The sequence below is a fragment of the Coffea arabica genome, chromosome 3c (assembly GCF_036785885.1).
Source record: "Coffea arabica cultivar ET-39 chromosome 3c, Coffea Arabica ET-39 HiFi, whole genome shotgun sequence".
Classification (NCBI taxonomy): domain Eukaryota; kingdom Viridiplantae; phylum Streptophyta; class Magnoliopsida; order Gentianales; family Rubiaceae; genus Coffea; species Coffea arabica.
In genome coordinates, this window is record NC_092314.1 from 9,604,289 (window position 1) to 9,623,197 (window position 18,909).

Genomic DNA, 18,909 nt, shown 5'->3' on the forward strand with positions numbered 1-18,909 from the left:
TGGCCTCTCTATCTTTTTCTATCTCTAGTTCTCTTCATACTCACTAACTCACTCACCACACCTGTCTCTCTCTACACCACTGATTACCATTGCTGACAGAGCCTCCACCATCACCAGGACCACGGTTCACTAATGCTGAAGGTAAGTTTAGTGCTTTACTTTATAGATTAATCAGTTGCCCTAATTTCGAAATTTAATTGATTTGAAGCATGTGTAATTTTGGGTGAAACTGAAAGAATTTTGATGCTATTGACTTACGCACAAACACAAAATTTTGTTGCCATTGATCCTACATTGCATGTTTATGAAAGTCGTGGAAGAGACATGAAAAACGTTCATAGATACCGTTCTAATGGTTCTTTTTCTCTTGCTCCATGAAGAAAGACAAATATGTTAAACATGCTTTGAAGCATGTGTAATTTTGGGTGAAACTGAAAGAATTTTGTTGCCATTGACTCACGCACAAACACAAAAAGTGTTTTTTTTTCTACTGCCGATTGTCTGTCAGCATAGTAATTAGCATTTCTACTGTCCAGTGATGACAATTCTATATTGCTTTAGTATTGCTTTAGAATGAAAGGAAATGATTCTTAATATATTGACACACTGGATTTTCTAGCGTGTGCATATGGACTTAAATTGATGGACTTAGTGAATATAAGTAGAAAATAAGGTAATGATGGATCTAGCGTCTTATTGGCAAGATGATAATTGACACTAATCAGATGCCACATTATTGTTCTCCAGCGTCATTAGTACTAAAGAAGTGATTTTTACTTCTGTGCAAACAAGCAAAATGATTTCCAAGTGCCAGGGGATGATTGCTGTCATTATTGTGTTGTCAAGTTTTTTTTTTCTATTGTTGGTTGTCTATCAGCATAGTAATTAGTATTTCTACTGTCCAGTGATGACAAATCTATATTGATTTAGTATTGGTTTAGCATAGTATTGCTTTACTTGTTCCATCCTGAGATTAAAAGCACAATTCTATATTTTCATGAGAGCTAACAGATTCTGCTCTTGACTAAGTTGATTAGTTCTATGCTCTTATTTCATTGTCTAATTGAATTTATATTTATTGATAATTGATTGTTGCACTAAATTGTATAATTTTCTTGCTCAGATTTACAAAAAAAAAAAACTGAAACTATGTCTACCGATGGTGAGAGTAATCCAAGTCACGAGAAGCTGGAACAAGAAGGATCATCTGGAACTCTTCCTCCTAGTCCTACTACACGAAGCTGTGAAGAATTTGGTTTTGTCAATAAAAGAGGAGAGTACAATAAGAGCTTCAAAACTTGGGATCATTTTCATGTAAAGCATGTGAATAGAGTTCATCATGCAATCTGCAAGTACTGTAAGAAGGACATAGTTGCGGATCCCAAAAGTAATGGTACGACTCCCCTTAATACTCATGTAGCTAAATGTCCTCTAAATCCTAAAAATAAGCAAACTGGTCAAGCTACATTGTGTTTGGGTGAAACTAAAACCTTAGAGGGAGGGGTTAAAGGGGCACTTATAAGTTGAAAATTTGATGCGGAAGTCATTAGAAAAAGCATAGCTTATATGGTAATTGTTGATGAGTTGCCATTTAAACATGTAAAGGGAAGAGGTTTTCAATATATGATGCAGACTGCCTGTCCATCATTTAGAATTCCTTCGAGATGGACTATTTCTAGAGATTGTTATTAGCTGTATTTAGATGAAAAATTTAAGTTGAAACATCTCTTGAAGAATAACAGTAGCAGAATTTGTCTAACCACAGATTCCTGGACATCCATTCAAAGGATAAATTATATGTGTCTCACTGCCCATTTCATAGATAATGATTGGAAACTGAAAAAAAAATCCTAAATTTCTGTCCTATTGCTAGTCACAAGGGAAATGAAATTGGTAAGGCCATAGAAAAATGTATATTAGAATGGGGAGTTGATGATATCCTAATTGTTACAGTTGACAATGCAAGTTACAATGATTTAGCTATCCAGTATTTACGAGGAAAACTTCAAAATTGGGGAAAAGCTGTGTTAGGGGGGAAATGGACTCATGTGCAATGTGTAACTCATATGGTGAATCTAATTGTTAATGATGGCATCAAAAAACTTGGGAATTCAGTTGATTGTATCAGGGCAGCAGTTAGATATGTTAGACAATCACCTTCTATATTGAGAAAAATTCAAGGAGTGTGTTGAAATTGAAAAAATTGAATGCAAAAGATTGCCCATTTTAGATGTCTCTACTAGGTGGAATTCTACATATCTAATGCTAGACACAGCTCAAAGGTTTGAGCAAGCTTTTGGGGGGTTTGAGGAGCAGGATCCTTATATGCTTCAAGAGTTAGAAAATCTACCAACAAAATCTGATTGGACAAATGTTAGATTCTTGGTAATTTTTTTGAAAAACTTTTATCAGCTAACTGTAAAGGTTTCCGGTTCCAAATATTTGATTTCAAATAATTTTTTTCACTGATATTAGTCACATTCATGGCACTTTAATTGAAATGACAGCAAGTGATAATGATGAGTTCAAAGGCAATATCAATGAAGGAGAAATATGATAAGTATTGGGGAAGGATCGAAAAGATGAATATGCTGATTTTTATTCCTCCATTCTTGATCCTCGAACTAAACTTGAATACCTTAAATTTGTGGTTTGCCAAATTTATAGTGACTCCAATGGTACAACACTAGCTGACCTTGCAAAAGATGCAATGTTTGAGTTGTTTAATGAATACAAGATGCTCAACACACCTGTCTCACATTCTGCCTCTCATGCTTCTTCACTTTCAAGCGATTCTCAAAGGATGTAATACTATATTTCATGGATATGCCTTTAAAACAATCACTAATAGGTACAAGTTGGAGTTTAAGAAGAGAAAAGCGGAACTTGGAAGTAGGGATGCAAAATCTGAATTAAAGAAATATTTGAATGAGGAGTGTGACGAAGATGATGAGAGATTTGATATCTTGTTATGGTGGATGGCCAATAGCCTTAGATTCCCAATTCTCTCCAAAGTTGCTCGTGATGTGTTGGCAGTCCCAATTTCTACCGTGGCCTCTGAATTTGTTTTTAGTACTGAAGGTCATGTTCTTGATACATTTAGGAGTTCTTTGACTCCTAGAATTGTACAAGGATTAACATGTGCTCAAGATTGGTTTTGGTCCTCCAAGATAGAATTAAACATAGAAAAAAATCTGGAAGAGCTTAAAGCCTTCGAATCTGGTAAGCTATCAAAATTTTTATTGCAGAATTTAAAGTATTTCTTTATTTCTAATAATTGCCTTTATGATACTTCATGAATTTTGTTTGTTCTTGCAAAGTTGCTGAAGTTTGCGTTTTGAGAGTTGAACCAACTCTTCTGGCAAGTTGCAGTTTCTAGACAATTGGGTTTTAATTCTGGAGTGTGGATTGTAGTTTATGATTTCTAGACAAGTTAATTTCGACTTTTATTTCTATTGAGTTATGATTTCTGGATTGATTTATGATTGTGGATTGTTGTTTCATGAATTTTATTTCTAGACAAGTTAATTTCGACAAATTTATACTTTTATGGATTGTGGAGTGTGAATTTTAGTTTCATTAGTTTGTAGTTTGTAGATCAGTGATCCAACTATTATGTGTGTTATAGATTGCAGAATATCAGTACTCATTACAAGTTCATGTTTGTTTCATTGTTTATGGCTCAGTTAGTGTAATAGTATTGCTATTTGCTGATAAAAAATGTTCCAAAGAATTTCTTTTCTGAAATTCGGTTAAATCGAAAAATGTCATTTATCAAAAATTACCGATTTCAAGCTACTGAATTATCGACTTCGAATTCGATGCTCACCTCTACTCTATACAATAAGATACTAATTGCACATTACACCCCTAGCAAAGGACTATTTGGTAGCTTCCCTAATAGTCCAGTAAATTTTCTTAATTTGGACTTGTTGGAGGAACAATTTGGCATCAAATTTCCTGAGTCAGAACCTCTCCCCAATACTTTTTCCCCAAATTTAAGATTTTAATATTTATCTATCCAATTTTTAGGTGGTATTACATCACAGTCCACCGTAAATTTATTCAGAAAATTATGTTGAGTCTCTTGTTGATTTGCACTAGTATCTGGCTAACATCTTATATCTACAATGACAACTCAACATAATATAGAAATCCTGAGTTATAATACATGCAAGTTTTCCAAAATCTTTTTCTTTTCTTGCTATGCTTTTACTTGAAAGACAAACAAAAGAGGAAGAGAGGTAGATGACGAAAGTAAAAATCTGAAGTGTACGTTTGCGAGACGTAACGAGTGTATTATACTAGGACCTTCATGCAGAGTCTGTGCTAGTTTGATTATTTCAAACCTAATTTTTCTCTATAATTAGTTTGTGCAAACTTGGAACAAACTAGAACAAATTCGTAGTACCCTAGTTCGAAGGAGTTAGGATCTAGGCAACTTGAAATCCTAAACTAGTTCGACTACATTTTTGCAAGCATCATGAATGTGTTTAAAACTAACCTTGTAAGACATATTATGTATAGTTTTACAAGCATATTTGCAACAAAAAGGTAATTTTATAGGAGTAAATCTTATATATATATATATATATTGACAGTTTATATACTATCAACGTTGGATTCATGACATATGTGCAAAGGTTGAATTTCAAATTCAAACGTTACATACTTGTTATTCATCTAATACTGACAGTGTATAGGAAAGATTAATCCATTTTATACATATAGAAATTTATTCACAACAAAAGTATTGAAACTAAATTAACAAAGAATAGTTGAGATCTAACTTGTTTTTGAATAATCGATGCATATGTTTTTCAAAAAAATAAAAAAGAATAACCGATGCATGTATATAAAGCCAATTAAGTACTTGCGAGTCGCTTTTTATAAGCAAGATGCTAGTGAATAGGTTACCCACTAAAAACTATCTTATCAAACTACTAAAATACAACTAAGTAGGGTTGTAAACTAATAAAATCCTTAATGAATAGTTTGAACTCGATTTATTAAAGGTTTGTTTGACTTCAATTTTTAATGAACTCGAGTTCGACTTCAAACCGATATTTTGAAAATCTAGCCCGGATCGCTCAATCAAACCGTCGACCGGATAGTTTTTTGGGCTAAGTTTAGGCTGAAACCAATTAGTCAAAAAACTACTTTATTTTGAAAGAACTAGCTGCACCGTCCAGTTGAATCAGTGAACCAACAAATCGGGACAATTTTCACTAAATCGTTTGGATCTTGATTTCAATTAAAGAAGCAAGGCCCACTCTTGATACACGTTGTGCAGCTCCTAGCTACTTTTCTTATATTTTTCATCTAATCCTTTTGTTTTGTTTAGATTACAAAGCCACCCTAAATTTTGGCAATATATATTATTGTGGTATTTCACCTTCTAAAAATTATAGTTTAGTTCTAAATTATTTAAAACTTCAAAATTTTTTCCTAAATTTTATATTTCTATCTAAAAAAACATTATTGCAATTCTACTATATATATTGTAGCTTAATTTTTGTATAAACTTTTCAATTTTTATTCATAAATTTGTAAGCTTTTTTATTTTTAATATTATAAAATATCATGTTTTATGAGAGTTAGTCCTTTTTTCGTTTGTAATGATCTATATAATAATAAAAATAACATATTAATCATTTATGACATATTTATAACATCATGGGTCAATAACGGGTCGATTACAGTTGGCCTAACAGTTGAACCAATAACCCTTGATCCAATAAGATTTTTGGTTCACTAAACAGTCTAGGTTTCAAAACCTTGCTTCAAACAAGAGTTGATATTTGATTAAAATATCAATCAAATATGAATTTGTATATATTTAGTTTGTTAAGGCTGACAAGGTTTGACTATATTTTTATATTTTTGCTTAATATTTTTCAATAATTTATACATTTATTATTTTATAGTGTAGATATTATATGTGCATTATTGATAAAATTATACTAAAAATTTGTAAAATTAAATAAATTTTTGAGCTCTCGAATCAGACTTGAGCCATTCAAATGTTAAATCGAGGCAAACACCTAAGTTCAAAAAGTTAATCATTTTAATTCAATTCATTTACAACAACCTACAACCAGTGTTTTTAGAATCGAATCAAACCATCGATTCAATCAATTGGACTGGCCGTGGTACCGGTCCGGTTCTAAGAGAAACCTAGAAAGTTAAAAAAACCAATTAGAGACGGTCAAAACCGCTAAACCGAAATGAATCAGTTAAAATTGGTCAAGTCTCGTTTTTGAATTTTGACTTGGACTTTTTTGTGGGTTGCTCAATTTTTGTAAGCTTTTGGGCTTTGTCAAAGCCAAACAACTATAGCTAATAGTCATCTAGTACAACTAAGTTGATTAGTTAACTTGATGGGCCAATATTTCTCTCAATAAAAAAAAAAAAAAATCTTAGTTACCCAATTTAAAAACAAAATGACTAATCCAACTAAAGTTGTAAACAAATCGAATTGAGTCAAATTTTGAACTTATAGAGTCTAAATCAACTTGTTTATGTGTGGGCTCAAGTTCGAACCTGAGTTCGACAAGTCAAGAAATTGGAGTTCAATCTGAACTCGACTAAGGAAAAGGCAGGTTCAAACTCGAGTCAACAAGACTTGCGAGTTGAAGCTCAATTCGTGAGCAATTCGAATTGTCAACTCGTGTTGTGTTCGATTTTCTAGATCACAAGCAGGTCAAAGTCAACTCGAAATTGTATTTAGGAAATCGGAATTATTGTAAATTGTAATTGATAGAGAGGCAATTATGTAATTTCATATGCACTCGAGCTAATCAAACGGCTCGTCAAGCTATCGAGCTTGCGAAAATATCAATTTCGAACTTGACTCGCTTATGATAACGATCCACTGATGTTCGACTGGAGCTCGGTCTAGTTGTATGCAGCCTTAAATCCAACTAAAAACTTAAAAAACCTTAATTCTTCCTCTTCCAAGAATCTCATCTCTGAGAGCCATACTCCAATCTCACTCATCTCCCTTTTTTTTTTGGCCCCCTTCTATTTTTTTCATTTCTTTTACATTATTGGTGGTGAAGATAATGATGAAGTTGAGTTCAATAGATAACTAGACACACTTGTTTTCCTTTTCCTCATCCATCATTTCTTTTCATATTCATGATTTTTTCCATTAATTTTACAAATCTAATATACAAATATGATATTACAAATCCTATTAGATTTGTTATTGAGTTAAGAAAATTAAACTCTTCCTTGTTTAATTTAAGATATTGGACAAATTTGTTCATAATTTTGTTGATTCCTTAATTTTTTTATGAAATACTTTTTCTTTTATTTGGTGGATGAATTAGAAGGTACTAGATTAGTAAATCTTCTCTAGAAGATATTACAAAATTTATGGTTTTTGTGTTGATTCTACATATTTTCTACTTATTTGTTATTTCTTATTTTTTAAAATTAAAAAAAATCAATGAACTAGGATTAAACCAGTTGAATCTTGACCTGGACACTTTACCAATTCACCCACCGGTCCAAGTTTCAAAACATTGCCTATTACTCCTACTAGTTGAAATTGCATCTCACTCACCATGTATTAAAACAAGAAAAATAATTATAATAGCCCGCCTTTTTTTTTTAAATTTCTGCATTACATCTAATAAATCATATGCATCTATATATCAAAAAAAAATCTTGCAATCTTCACTTGCATTTATTTAATAACAAATCATCATACCAATAAGCATTTTATTATCATTATATATATATATTTAACGGCCACCAAGAAAATCTCCCGCCAATAGCTTCATCCACTACTAAACTTCCCGCCAAATCCCATCCCCATCCCTGGCATCTTCCCGCCAAACAAAAACCACTATTCTTTCAGCCCTCTCCTCCCTCAGCTTCGATCAATCGTTCTTTCAGCAGCCATGGAGAAATCATTGCAGATTCGTCCCCGAAAACGGAAGCAATACTACTCATTGAAAACGTCTTCAAACCCCTTCATGGGCAGATTCACTCGCAGCAAATCTCAAGTTCATTTCCACCAAAACCGCTCCGGCCGGACCTGGACCGATACTACCTCTGATAAGTCAATTTATCACCAGAAATTGCTGCAAATTTCTCCTCTCAAGAAACCCAAAAGGGTCCACTACGAGATAGTAGAAAATGAAGCTGCATTGGACTTGTCCATTAAGGATCTTCGGGCCCGGGCCCGAAGAGTGTTCTCACCCACTACTGCAGTTGTTGAAGGGGAGAACGGTACTTGTCGGGTGGGATTTGATTTTGGGGAAGAGAATTGTAATGGGTCCTCTAAAGTGTTGAAGAATTTTGGAGATCTTGAGTTGGGGGTAAAGGGTTTGGATCCAGATTTGGGCTCCTGGGCAGGCTTTGGTGTGGCTAACCAAAAGGAAGGGAGGAATGAGAATAAAGAAAGTGTTAATCCGGGTTCAAGGGATCCTGAACCGGGAACGGAAAGTCATGGGCCTGACAGTAAGGAGGATGAGGTGGATTTGAGCAAGATAACCTCACCTGTCAAGGAGAAAAATGGGTTCAACAAAGTTTCTAACTCTGGAATGGTAATAAATTTGTTTAGTTTTTCTATATTCTGTTTTTGTATAATTGTTTTAATTGATCTTTGTAAGGAAAATGGTTTATATGAACACTCAATGGGAGCTTAAATTTTGCAATTTTTGTGCCTTGGAATTAGATGGACTAAATGGAAGAGAGAATGAGATTATTTGTTAATTTTTTACTGCAATTCTATTGCTTGGTTACTTATCTCCAATAGCCATAGATCCTTTAGTAGATGATGCCCAATTACTATTAGTCTTAATTTTGGTATTATTTTGCTTTCTTTTTGTTGTCCTTTTTTGTGTTTTCTGGGCTAATGGTAGAATTTGATGTGGAATTTCTTGTATAGATACTCAATTCCTTGTCTCGAAGGAAGGTTTTCAAGTCTCCAAGCTCTTTCAGCTATAGAAGATTGCTACCATTTCTAATGGACATGGCGAAGGATGATTCTGGTTAAGTTCTTCCCCCTTTGAGCAGTCCTTACTTTTTTCTTTTATGGACAAGTAGTTGCAAATGTATCAGAAGAGAGGTTTCTTTTTCTTGGTCATGTAGTAGATGATATGGATCAAAAGTAGAATTAGTGGAAAAAAAAAAGAATTGATAGACATCATTGTTAACATTCTCTGTATTTTGTTTATAGGTACTTCAAGAATTGAAATTGTTGACAAAGATTTTTCTTGCCAAGTTCAAAACCTGAGTAATGTAGATTATACTGTGTCATCAGCTCTGATGGATACTGAGAATGCTAAAACCAAGGATGTTGGTCAACATATTGATGATAATAAATTGTTGGAGAAAAGAGATATTGAGAATGTCAAAAACAACCTTCATGTAAGGGAGCAGGATCCGAATGATCCCAACAAGAAGTTGCTTCAAACTGAAGAAAATGTCAGCTCATTTGTAGAGGGGATTGCTAATGAAAATGGTTTAGCTAGAGGTGATAAATCGATCGAAGATTGTGTACAGACAACACCGCCTGATGCCACCATTTTGAGCGAGATTCATGATCATGATGATAGGGCAAATGGAGAAATTAACAATTTGAAGACTGGGAATCACATCCTTGGGCATCCAGCAAATGGAAGTATGTACAGCAATCAAACATTCTTGCATGAGAATTTGCATAGGAGTCCTAGAAGAAATAACACCATGTCAATGACTAAAATGGTAAGCAGTTTCTCCATTCTTGGTTCATATGCTTAATGTAATTGAAAGTCGAAGATCAATATTTTAGCACCTTGCAATGTTCCAGAAATATGATCTGAGATTCTCGAAGTGGTTGAATTTGCTAATTAAGATGTCTTGACACTGCACAGATTCTTAATCCATGTTCTCGGTCGAAAATATTCAAAACTTCAAGCTCCTTCAGCTACAGAAGATTATTGCCCTTTCTGATGGATGTTGCCAACAGTAAATCAATGATATCTCTTATCTTTTCTCTTTTTCGGAGCAACTAAATCTCAAATCAGCATGCAGAGGCTTTCACAAACTAATCTTTATTATACCAATTTCTTCTTGTAGGTTCTACCAACATTGATCAATCTCCTAATATACGGAAGATGGAGAATGATCAGCATTCACCACTATTGGCTTCTTCAAATAAGGATGCCTTCTTGAATAAGAATGAAGTTGACATATTCCAGGAGAAAGAAGCTAAAAATGATGAACCATGTTGTCCAATTGCTGTCAAGGTCCATTCCATTGATGGTTCATCTGATGACGTCTGCCCAGATTTGTCAACTCCCTTCTCCTGTTCCTGCAGTTCTAATGGGAAGTCTAACCCTGCATCTTCTGAGAATATCTCTCAATGTGATATGCTGAATTGTTTGCAGGTGGAAAGTTCTTCAACTTGTACACATGGTCAATTGAATAATCCCAGAGATTTGGAAGTAGTACTCCCTACAGCTGATTTCAGAGTTTGTGATGGTGAAACTAACTGTTTAACAGAGACATCATGCTCCGCCATTAAGGATGACTCTTTGCCTAAAGGATCCCTACTGGAGTTCTCGCAGCATGAACAAGTTGATATTGGAAAAAACAGCCTGGTTAAGGGCCTGGATAATAACAACAGTAAAGGTGCCAATATCAGATCTCTCTCTTTGGACCAATACTCATCAGGAGTTGGAGTTTTTTCCTTTCAAGGAACTGATAGTTCTATAAAAGGAATATTAAAGAGAAATCCAAGAGGATGCAGAGGGCTGTGCAATTGTCTGAACTGTGCTGCCTTTCGCCTGCATGCCAAAAGAGCTTTTGAATTCTCAAGAAATCAAATGCTTGATGCTGAAGAAGTAGCTCTGGGTTTGATTGACGAATTAGCTGAGCTTCGAAATTTGTTGGAAACATCTGCAGTTGATGGCAGCAAACTTGGTGCCTTCCCCTTCAATAAGGTATAACCGCACATATTAATAATATACCTCTCATGCAAGTTTTGCCCTTCTTGTTTAGTCTTTGTGCTAGTCAGAGTCGATCTCCTAACTGTTTGCATCATCTTTGGTGCATTCTTTTGGATCTCTGGCTTTCTGTACTGAAAGAGTTGCCCGACTCAATCTTGTTCTCTTTCGCATTCTCATTCGAGTGAAATGCATAACACTGTGTCCAGCTGAAATCCAATGCTCTTTCATTTCAAAGTCCTTTGTCTTATCTTTCATGACGGGTGAGGAACATGCAGATTGCTCAGAACCTTGTCTATATGCTGTCTTGGTGTTTAGATTGAAAGCAATTCTGTACTCATAGCTTTAACTTAATCTGAGAAAATTTGGGGCTGAAGTGTAGTGATTCTTTTCATAATTTCTCAACACACTAGTTTTTAAATAATCTGCAAGTCTGCAGCTAGATTTCTCACTAGATTATTTTAACTTTTTATCTTTGCCAGTTTGATGCCCTACTAGTTGAATTTGCCCAAGGAACTCACTTTGAATTACTGATACACAAACCTAGTAGACCTGACAAGGTTGTCATCAGGACCATTTTGCATAAAGGAGCATATTGATGCATCTTCTACTGCATCGTCCTGCTTTTTTAGTTATTAGGGTGCATGGTTGCTGAACTCTATCCAACAAGGGCATCTTTTCCCATCTTCTAAAATTAAACCTAGTTCTATGCTCAGATGCTTGTCTTTTGCTCGTAACTCTTTTTCATCTTCATGTAAAATTCAGTGATTGTCCCATGCAGTAAGCACCCTTAGAAGACAATGTTTGCTCAGGTGGATCCGTGAATATTTATTTCAGATGCTCCTCAATCTAACAGTGGGGAGTCCTGTGTTAAAATATGCTCTAAAAAATATGTCCTGATCATACTTAATCATATGAGATCCATAAAGAAAGTTGAGACTTCATGCTATACGGATCATGTAAACTTACCTGGTATTCACTGTTGGAACATACATCTAATATTTCCTGACATAGGGTTTATATAGCTAAAAACATGAATTCTTGTACTTCTCAAGTTACAATCTGGTGGATTTACTTGACTTCCAGTGAAGATGTTTAACACTGGATCTGTACTTTAAACATGCATTCAGTATGATCTTCTCTTTGTTGGGTTCACCACCAGTGTGACTACTTACCAGCCATCTGACACTAAATCTGAAACATAAATCATGCATGTTGCTTTTATGCTTTAAATTAGTATCAATACTTGAGCTACTTTGACTTTTCAAGAAAATCGGGAAAAGAGTTTCAATCAGTATCAGTCTATGTTTTATGCATTGATGAGCTCCAATGCTGATATGGTTGTGTAAGCCTAACTATTATGTTATGCACTGTCTTGACTCTTTTCTCTCTAATATGACAAAATGAACTTGTCCCCATTTTATATTGGGAAAAGCTGTAGATGTCCAAGCATCTGATCGTTTTTATAATTCATGGTTTCAGCTTCTGGTGAGAGAAGCGTGTCAAAAAGCATTGAAAACAGAGCAACAGGCCAAACAACGCCTTGGCCAAATGATTGATGATCTGAATGTGCATTGCAGAATCACAGTAAGTGGCAATTACTGTTTGCTAATGCTTCTTTATTTACTCAACTTGTATAATCATTTATTACTGAATACTTTCTTACGTGCTGTGATGTCCCAGCCCCTGCAGCCCCCGGGGGTGACATTTTCCAGATGTATTGAAGAAAAGTCTATTCCAAGCAGGGACCTTTCAGCAAGACCCTAATCACCCAAATGGAGAGCAAAAAGAGAGTGATTTTAGAAGCTCAAAAGTTCATATACATGCTAGCTGCCTGCAGAATGCTGAAGCAAGATAGAGTGGTGCATCTTCTGGCAGACTGTTAGTATCTTAGCACTCAGTGGCAGCTTTGGCTGCAGAGACAGGTCTTATTGTAGTTACACACCTTAACTTGTTTCAGTAATTATGCGTTGGACACAGGATTTTTAGTGTTAAATGATGGTAAGGCGAAGTGCAGCATACTTTTTATACATTTGTATGTACAGGGTAAATTTTTTTTTTTTTTTTGCCTATCTATTTAGGAAAGATTACACCTGGCTTTCATTTAAGAATTTTGACATTCTTAAGGACAAAAAACTTCATAAACATGTCAAGATTTCTTTCGGCTTCTTTCTGTTAATTAACATCTATGCTTCAGTTCGTGTAAACATGCAATTTCTACGGAGATGCGTTGTAGATTTGTCTTCTAGTTTCATTTCTGTGATTAACAAATCGCACTTGCCCTGCCTGGCTAACTCTCCCCTGCTTCCTTCCTCATTTTACTGATCAGTTAAATTGATCAAACAAGCAAAGAATTGGTCTTTTAGTAAAATTTGTCATCAATGATTGAACTAAAACCAACCTAACCTGTCCCACTTTTAGTTGCAAATTAAATTTATGCAACTGTTCATGCATAGTTCAATTAAACGATATTAAGAAGTTTAAGAGAAAGTGAATCACAAAGGCCAAAACACATGGAAGAAAGTTGTCACTTGTTAAAGGAAATGAAGAGAGAACTCACGAGGGGGTTAGTAGAGAAATTTCGAATTTTGTAGAAAATGAATAATCTTTGAAAGGGCAAACACTCAAAAGCTTTTGTTGGAAACAAGAACCATATGTGAGACTCAATATAAGCGAACTGCGAAATAATTATTTAGTGGAATACATAGTTCATACTGAGGGAGCGAGGCTTCTTTGGCTTTTCGCTACTTGAACAAAAGCGAAAAGAAAAAGCTTCTTTCACTTTTTCCTTCTTGAACCCTTTCCGTTGACTTAGAATTTCAGAGGAAAACAGTGTGTGAAAGCTAAAGGTTCATAGTTTAAGCTGTGAAGCAAAGCATTTTAGGCTGTTTTCCTACTCAAAAGAGGGATAGAAACTTATGGAGATTGCTATAGATCCTTGTAGCTTTGACAACACCTTAAGGTTTCTGGAGTCCGTTGAGATTAACTGGGATTTGGAAGCTCCAGTCAAGGTTCAAGTCCATACCCTCAAATTGAAAGCAAGATTTCTCAAAGCTTTTTTCACCTGCACAGGAAAGTGGTACATCAACAACAATGGCTTGAAAGCCATCCTAAGGCAAGTTGAAGATGTGGTCCTCAGTGCAGATCAAGAACTTCAACCTCTCTCGTTGAATTTGATACCAGATAACTTGGTTTGTTCAATCTCAAGTGCACTAGAAAAGCTTGATCCAATAAAGCCACTCATTCAAGAAGTTTATGCTTTGGTTGCGCAGTCAACAAGATCCATTAGCTCAACAACTGATGCTGTTGTGGGACTTATTGACACTACTTTAGGCTATCTGAAGGATCTGCTGAAATATAAAGCTCAATCAATTGCCAATCTGAAGAAGGAAACTGAAGCCCTTGAAGAGAATCTGAGGTATCTGGGATATTTACTAAGAGTAACTAAAAAATACTTGCCAAGGGAGCATGATGACAGGTTAAGGGATGTTCTGATTCATTCTGAAGCTGCAGCTGATAGCACGGCATGTCTTATGTACCTGTGCTTGGACAACAATAAGATGGATGAACGCATGCTGAATGAGGTGAAGCTTCAACTTTCTTATCTACAGCATAGGATTGAAGTTATTCTGCCAGATGTTAGAAAGGTGTATCTCAGAGCCTGGAAAGCTTCGAGTTCTCTACAAAAGAGTGATTTTTCATTGAATGAAATTCTTTATCTTGAATCTCTAGGCAAAATTAAGGAGATATTGCAGGTTAGTGTCAGTGTAGAAACTTGTGTGATGCAGCGGATCAATGCTCTCGAGGATGAGTTTAAAATTCTAAGGGATTATCTTATGGATACTTCAGCTCAAGAGTACACTGATACTCATCCAAAATTGAAGCATCTATTTCTGCAAATCAAACATGTTATGGGCAGGGCAGCATGTGTTATTCCCTCGTTCATTGACAATGATGTTACTGAGGACACTGTTAGACAACTGGACCTTGATGCTCGTGTTTTGCTTGAAGAGTTCAAGGTTATCAAGCAAGAAGCTAGAGATATCTATGACAGCATATTGCCAAAATCCCAGAGGACCAAGTTCCCCACAACAAACGAATTAGGCTTTGTGGATTTTGTGATTCAGAATGCGAAGCAGCTGCTACACTCTAAAGATGACTTCATTGCTCTATTGTGGCATCAAATTGAGATGGTTCATGATCACATATTGTCTATGAGGGGAGATTTTATTGAAATTGCTAAGCATCCAAGAGAACATCAAGATCTGAAAGATCCCTGGACACGTTTCAAAGATGTTGTGTACCATATAGATTATGTTGTCGATTCGTTCCTCATCAAAGATCAACCTCTTTGGTATCATAAGTTGGGGCTATTTTATGCCATTGAAGATATTAAGATTATAAGCAGAGAGGTCAGTGATATCAAAGACAGAACAATGAATCACGTTGCAGCCCTGAAATTTTCCTCCAATGTTGCCGGTATTTCTTCACAAGCTAATTCAGGAGAGTTTCAAGTATTGTCACGTTCCATTTATGGGGCCGGAAATGAAGCAAACAAGCCTGGTGATTTCGTGGAACTTTTTGAGGATGAAGCAAAAAAGATAATGGAGCAACTCACCAATGGTATAATGCCATTGCAGATTCTCTCAGTTATGGGGATGCCTGGAATAGGTAAGACAACACTAGTTCATTCAATATTTGAAAATCCTTCCGTTCTTCTGCACTTTCATGTCCGTGCAAGGTGTTGTGTAACTCAGGTCTATCAGAAGAGAAGATTGTTGCTTGAAGTTCTGCAGCAAGTTAGTAAAGTAAGTTACAAGGTACTTGGAATGACTGACGACAGGCTGGCTCTGAAATTATATCAAAGTCTAAAAGGCAAACGTTATCTTATATTTGTTGATGATTTGTGGGATATTTGGCCGTGGAATGATATGAAGGCTTCTTTCCCAGATGATAACAATGGGAGTAGAATTGTATTCACAAGTCGATTTCATAACATTACTTCACAAATCACAACCAATAGTATCACCATTTTTCTGAATCCAATATCAGATCTTAGTAGTTGGGAGCTCTTGCAAGTCAAGCTATTTAAACAAGAAAGTTGCCCCCAAGAACTTTTTGGAATTGGACAGCAAATTGCAGCAAATTGCAAAGGCCTACCAATTGCTGTGGATTTGATAGCTGGACTACTTGGGACAAAGGACAGAAAGAAGGAATCCTGGAAACAAATTGCAAATGGTTTGAATGCTCACCTTCTAGAAGACCAAAATGGTCAGTGCATGGGCATGCTAGAACTCAGTTATGACAACTTACCAAATCATTTGAAGCCATGCTTTCTTTATTTTGGAACATTTTGTGAGGATATAGAAGTCCCGACAAGTAAGTTGATACGGTTATGGATTGCAGAAGGATTTGTTGAACTGCAAAAGGATGATAAAGGAAGCTTAGAGGGTGCAGCTCAGAAGTATTTGAATGATCTAATTGCTAGGAGCTTAGTAATAATCTCCAAAAAAGGATCTCGAGGTGGAGTTAAAGCAAGCCGTGTTCATGATCTCTTGCGTGATTTTGCCTTGGCAAAAGCTAAAGAAGAGTCCTTTTTGCTAACAACCAACGGATTTGAACAATTATCTTCGGTTGGTGATTCATTTTATGAGCCATATCGTCTGTCCATCAATTCTGGATCGGACTATTTTCCCAGAAGTTCTTTGAATCCAGCACATTTGGCAGGAATAACTCAAATCCAGTTATATTTTGGACTCCCTCTCCCTGCCTGTCATGTGTACCAAAAGCATGTGGCCATGGGAGTAAATCCTTGTCCACGTACCCGCTCTATGGTATATCGTGGGAGTATATTACGCAAGGTTTCATTCAGCTTTGACAATTTCAAGCTCCTTAGAGTGTTAGATATTTGGGCCATCGATATCGACTATTGTCCTAACATATTTGAGTTGGTTAATCTAAGGTTCTTGTCACTCAACCACTACAGAAGAAAGAGCATCCCACCAGAAATTGGCAACCTCCGGAACCTGGAAACTCTTATGTTGGGGAAAAATCACAATATCGATGTACCAACGACTGTTTGGAACCTGGTGAAACTGAAGCATTTGCTGATAAGGGGCTCTTATACCTTGCCTCCTTGCAGTCAAGAATTTCTGGAGAAGCCCTTCAAGTTGCATAGCTTACAAAGCCTTTCCACGCCGGATTTAGCATTTGGAGAAGATACTGAACAGATCCTGAGAGGCCTGTGCAATCTTCGAAAGCTAAGTTGCAGGTTTTTGTATTCTTGGGATTACACTTCCAACTGCATCCAGTTCCCAAATTTGGACTTCCTCACCCAACTTGAATCATTGAAGGTGGCCTACAGGGGAAAGGCACTTCATAAGGTTCAATCTTGTAAGTTCAGCTTTCCTGCGAATGTTAAAAAATTGACATTGTCAGGTTTTTGCTTGCCCTGGACTGAAATTTCAAGCATTGGGAACCTACCCAATCTTCAAGTACTCAAATTGTTGGATGATGCATTCGAGGGGACAACATGGGACATGAATGAAGGAGAATTTCGTAATCTCAGTTTCTTGAAATTAGAGCGGTTGCAATTATTACATTGGAATGCTTTTGAAGATCATCTTCCCAGCCTCAAGACAGTAGTGCTGGTAAATTGCAAAAAACTTGTGGAGATTCCCCCTTGTTTAGGAGATATACCAACATTGCAGAGCGTTGAATTGCGAGGTTGCAGTCACTCTTGTAGGTGCTCACTAGGAGTAATTAAGGAAAGGCAGATAGAAATGGGAAACGAGGAGCTAGCTGTCACCCTTGGGTAGCCATCAGAAGATTTTTTTACTAGCTAGAAGTGGTTAAAAAGTTGTATGTTTTCCTAGTTCCTTGTGTATTTATTTCAGCAAATTTATTGCTTTTCCATTAGGAGAATGTACATGTTGATTAGAAAAAAGCTCTGAAAAACAGAACAACAGGAGAAATATAAATGTTTCAAAATGCTTCTCTAATCTTTTTTTTTTTTTGGTTATATATCTTGTTTGCAACTGACTTATTTACATGTTACAATCTACCAGCATTTGCGTGCAGCCAGCCAAGAGCATTGACCTTCTTCACAGAAAATGGAAGAAAAATCTGTTGCTCCATGCTAGGAGCTTCCAATAATACCCTAAGCACTAGAGGGAGAACAAAGTACAAAGTGCTTCCAAAAGCTTAGTTCTGTAAACTTGTATCTTGTAAGCTGCCTTGTGGTTGCAAAAGCATCATAGTTTGATGCATCTTGTGGCAATATATGACTTTTAGTCGCAACTTTGGTTTCAGGCAGAGCACCTGTGACCTGTTGAGAAATGTTGCTGGAAATTTGACAAAACTCTCATTTGTGACTATAATGGTCAGATTCTATTTATGCCTGCCTGTCTTAATAAACTATGCCACTTATGTCTTGGAGACTATGATAGTTGAAATACAAAACTTTTCTGAGATTGAATTCAGTTCTAATTTTCCAGCTGATTAACATTCTGCTTCAGTCAGTATAAACATGCATTTAATTCAGGATAGTGGCTGTGATGCCCCTGTAGTATTTTGCTTTTCTTTCTAGTTTCATGTTTCTTTTATGAACAAGTTTGAGTTGCTAGCATTTGTGAACACTTCCTTTGATTCCTTCCTTGATGAATGGTGAAAAAAAAAATTTCACAGTAGGATTTACACACACACACACACATAAGCCTATAAATTCTCAATCCTAACATACCTTATAAACACTGATTACTTGTCACTAGAGCTACTCTTTCCTTTTACAGGTTTTTACTGAATGACTGCGTACAAGAAAGTCAATATGAATTAGCTGTTCAGGATTAGAAGTTAGGCAAGTAAGGAAACAGAACTAGGATGGTTGCAAGTGAGAATTTTCTCTTCTGCTTCAGAAATAAAATGGGATAATTGCAGAAACCTCTCCTGAGGTTTCTAATAATTTCAC

General features: G+C 35.9%; 2 protein-coding genes across 2 annotated transcripts; both read left to right on the forward strand.

The window, feature by feature from the left end:
- Positions 1–7,813: 7,813 nt before the first annotated feature.
- Positions 7,814–13,112, forward strand: LOC113703410 (uncharacterized). The gene is made up of 7 exons (XM_072082205.1): positions 7,814–8,558; positions 8,903–9,005; positions 9,194–9,720; positions 9,870–9,963; positions 10,075–10,940; positions 12,426–12,530; positions 12,627–13,112. The coding sequence occupies exons 1-7, from the start codon at positions 7,911–7,913 to the stop codon at positions 12,708–12,710; spliced, it is 2,427 nt and encodes an 808-aa protein (XP_071938306.1). The 5' UTR covers positions 7,814–7,910; the 3' UTR covers positions 12,711–13,112.
- Positions 13,113–13,861: 749 nt separating this feature from the next.
- Positions 13,862–17,761, forward strand: LOC140037792 (putative late blight resistance protein homolog R1A-3). The gene has a single exon (XM_072082916.1). It carries the CDS (start codon positions 13,862–13,864, stop codon positions 17,759–17,761), a length of 3,900 nt encoding a protein of 1,299 aa, XP_071939017.1.
- The last annotated feature ends 1,148 nt before the right edge of the window (positions 17,762–18,909 follow it).

Excerpts from the sequence above, each read along its gene's own strand:
- LOC113703410 (XM_072082205.1), top strand. The coding sequence starts at position 7,911 with ATGGAGAAATCATTGCAGATTCGTCCCCGAAAACGGAAGCAATACTAC. Across the intron at positions 9,006-9,193 it reads CATGGCGAAGGATGATTCTG|GTACTTCAAGAATTGAAATT; the intron begins GTTAAGTTCTTC and ends TTTTGTTTATAG. Across the intron at positions 12,531-12,626 it reads ATGTGCATTGCAGAATCACA|CCCCTGCAGCCCCCGGGGGT; the intron begins GTAAGTGGCAAT and ends GTGATGTCCCAG.
- LOC140037792 (XM_072082916.1), top strand. The coding sequence starts at position 13,862 with ATGGAGATTGCTATAGATCCTTGTAGCTTTGACAACACCTTAAGGTTT.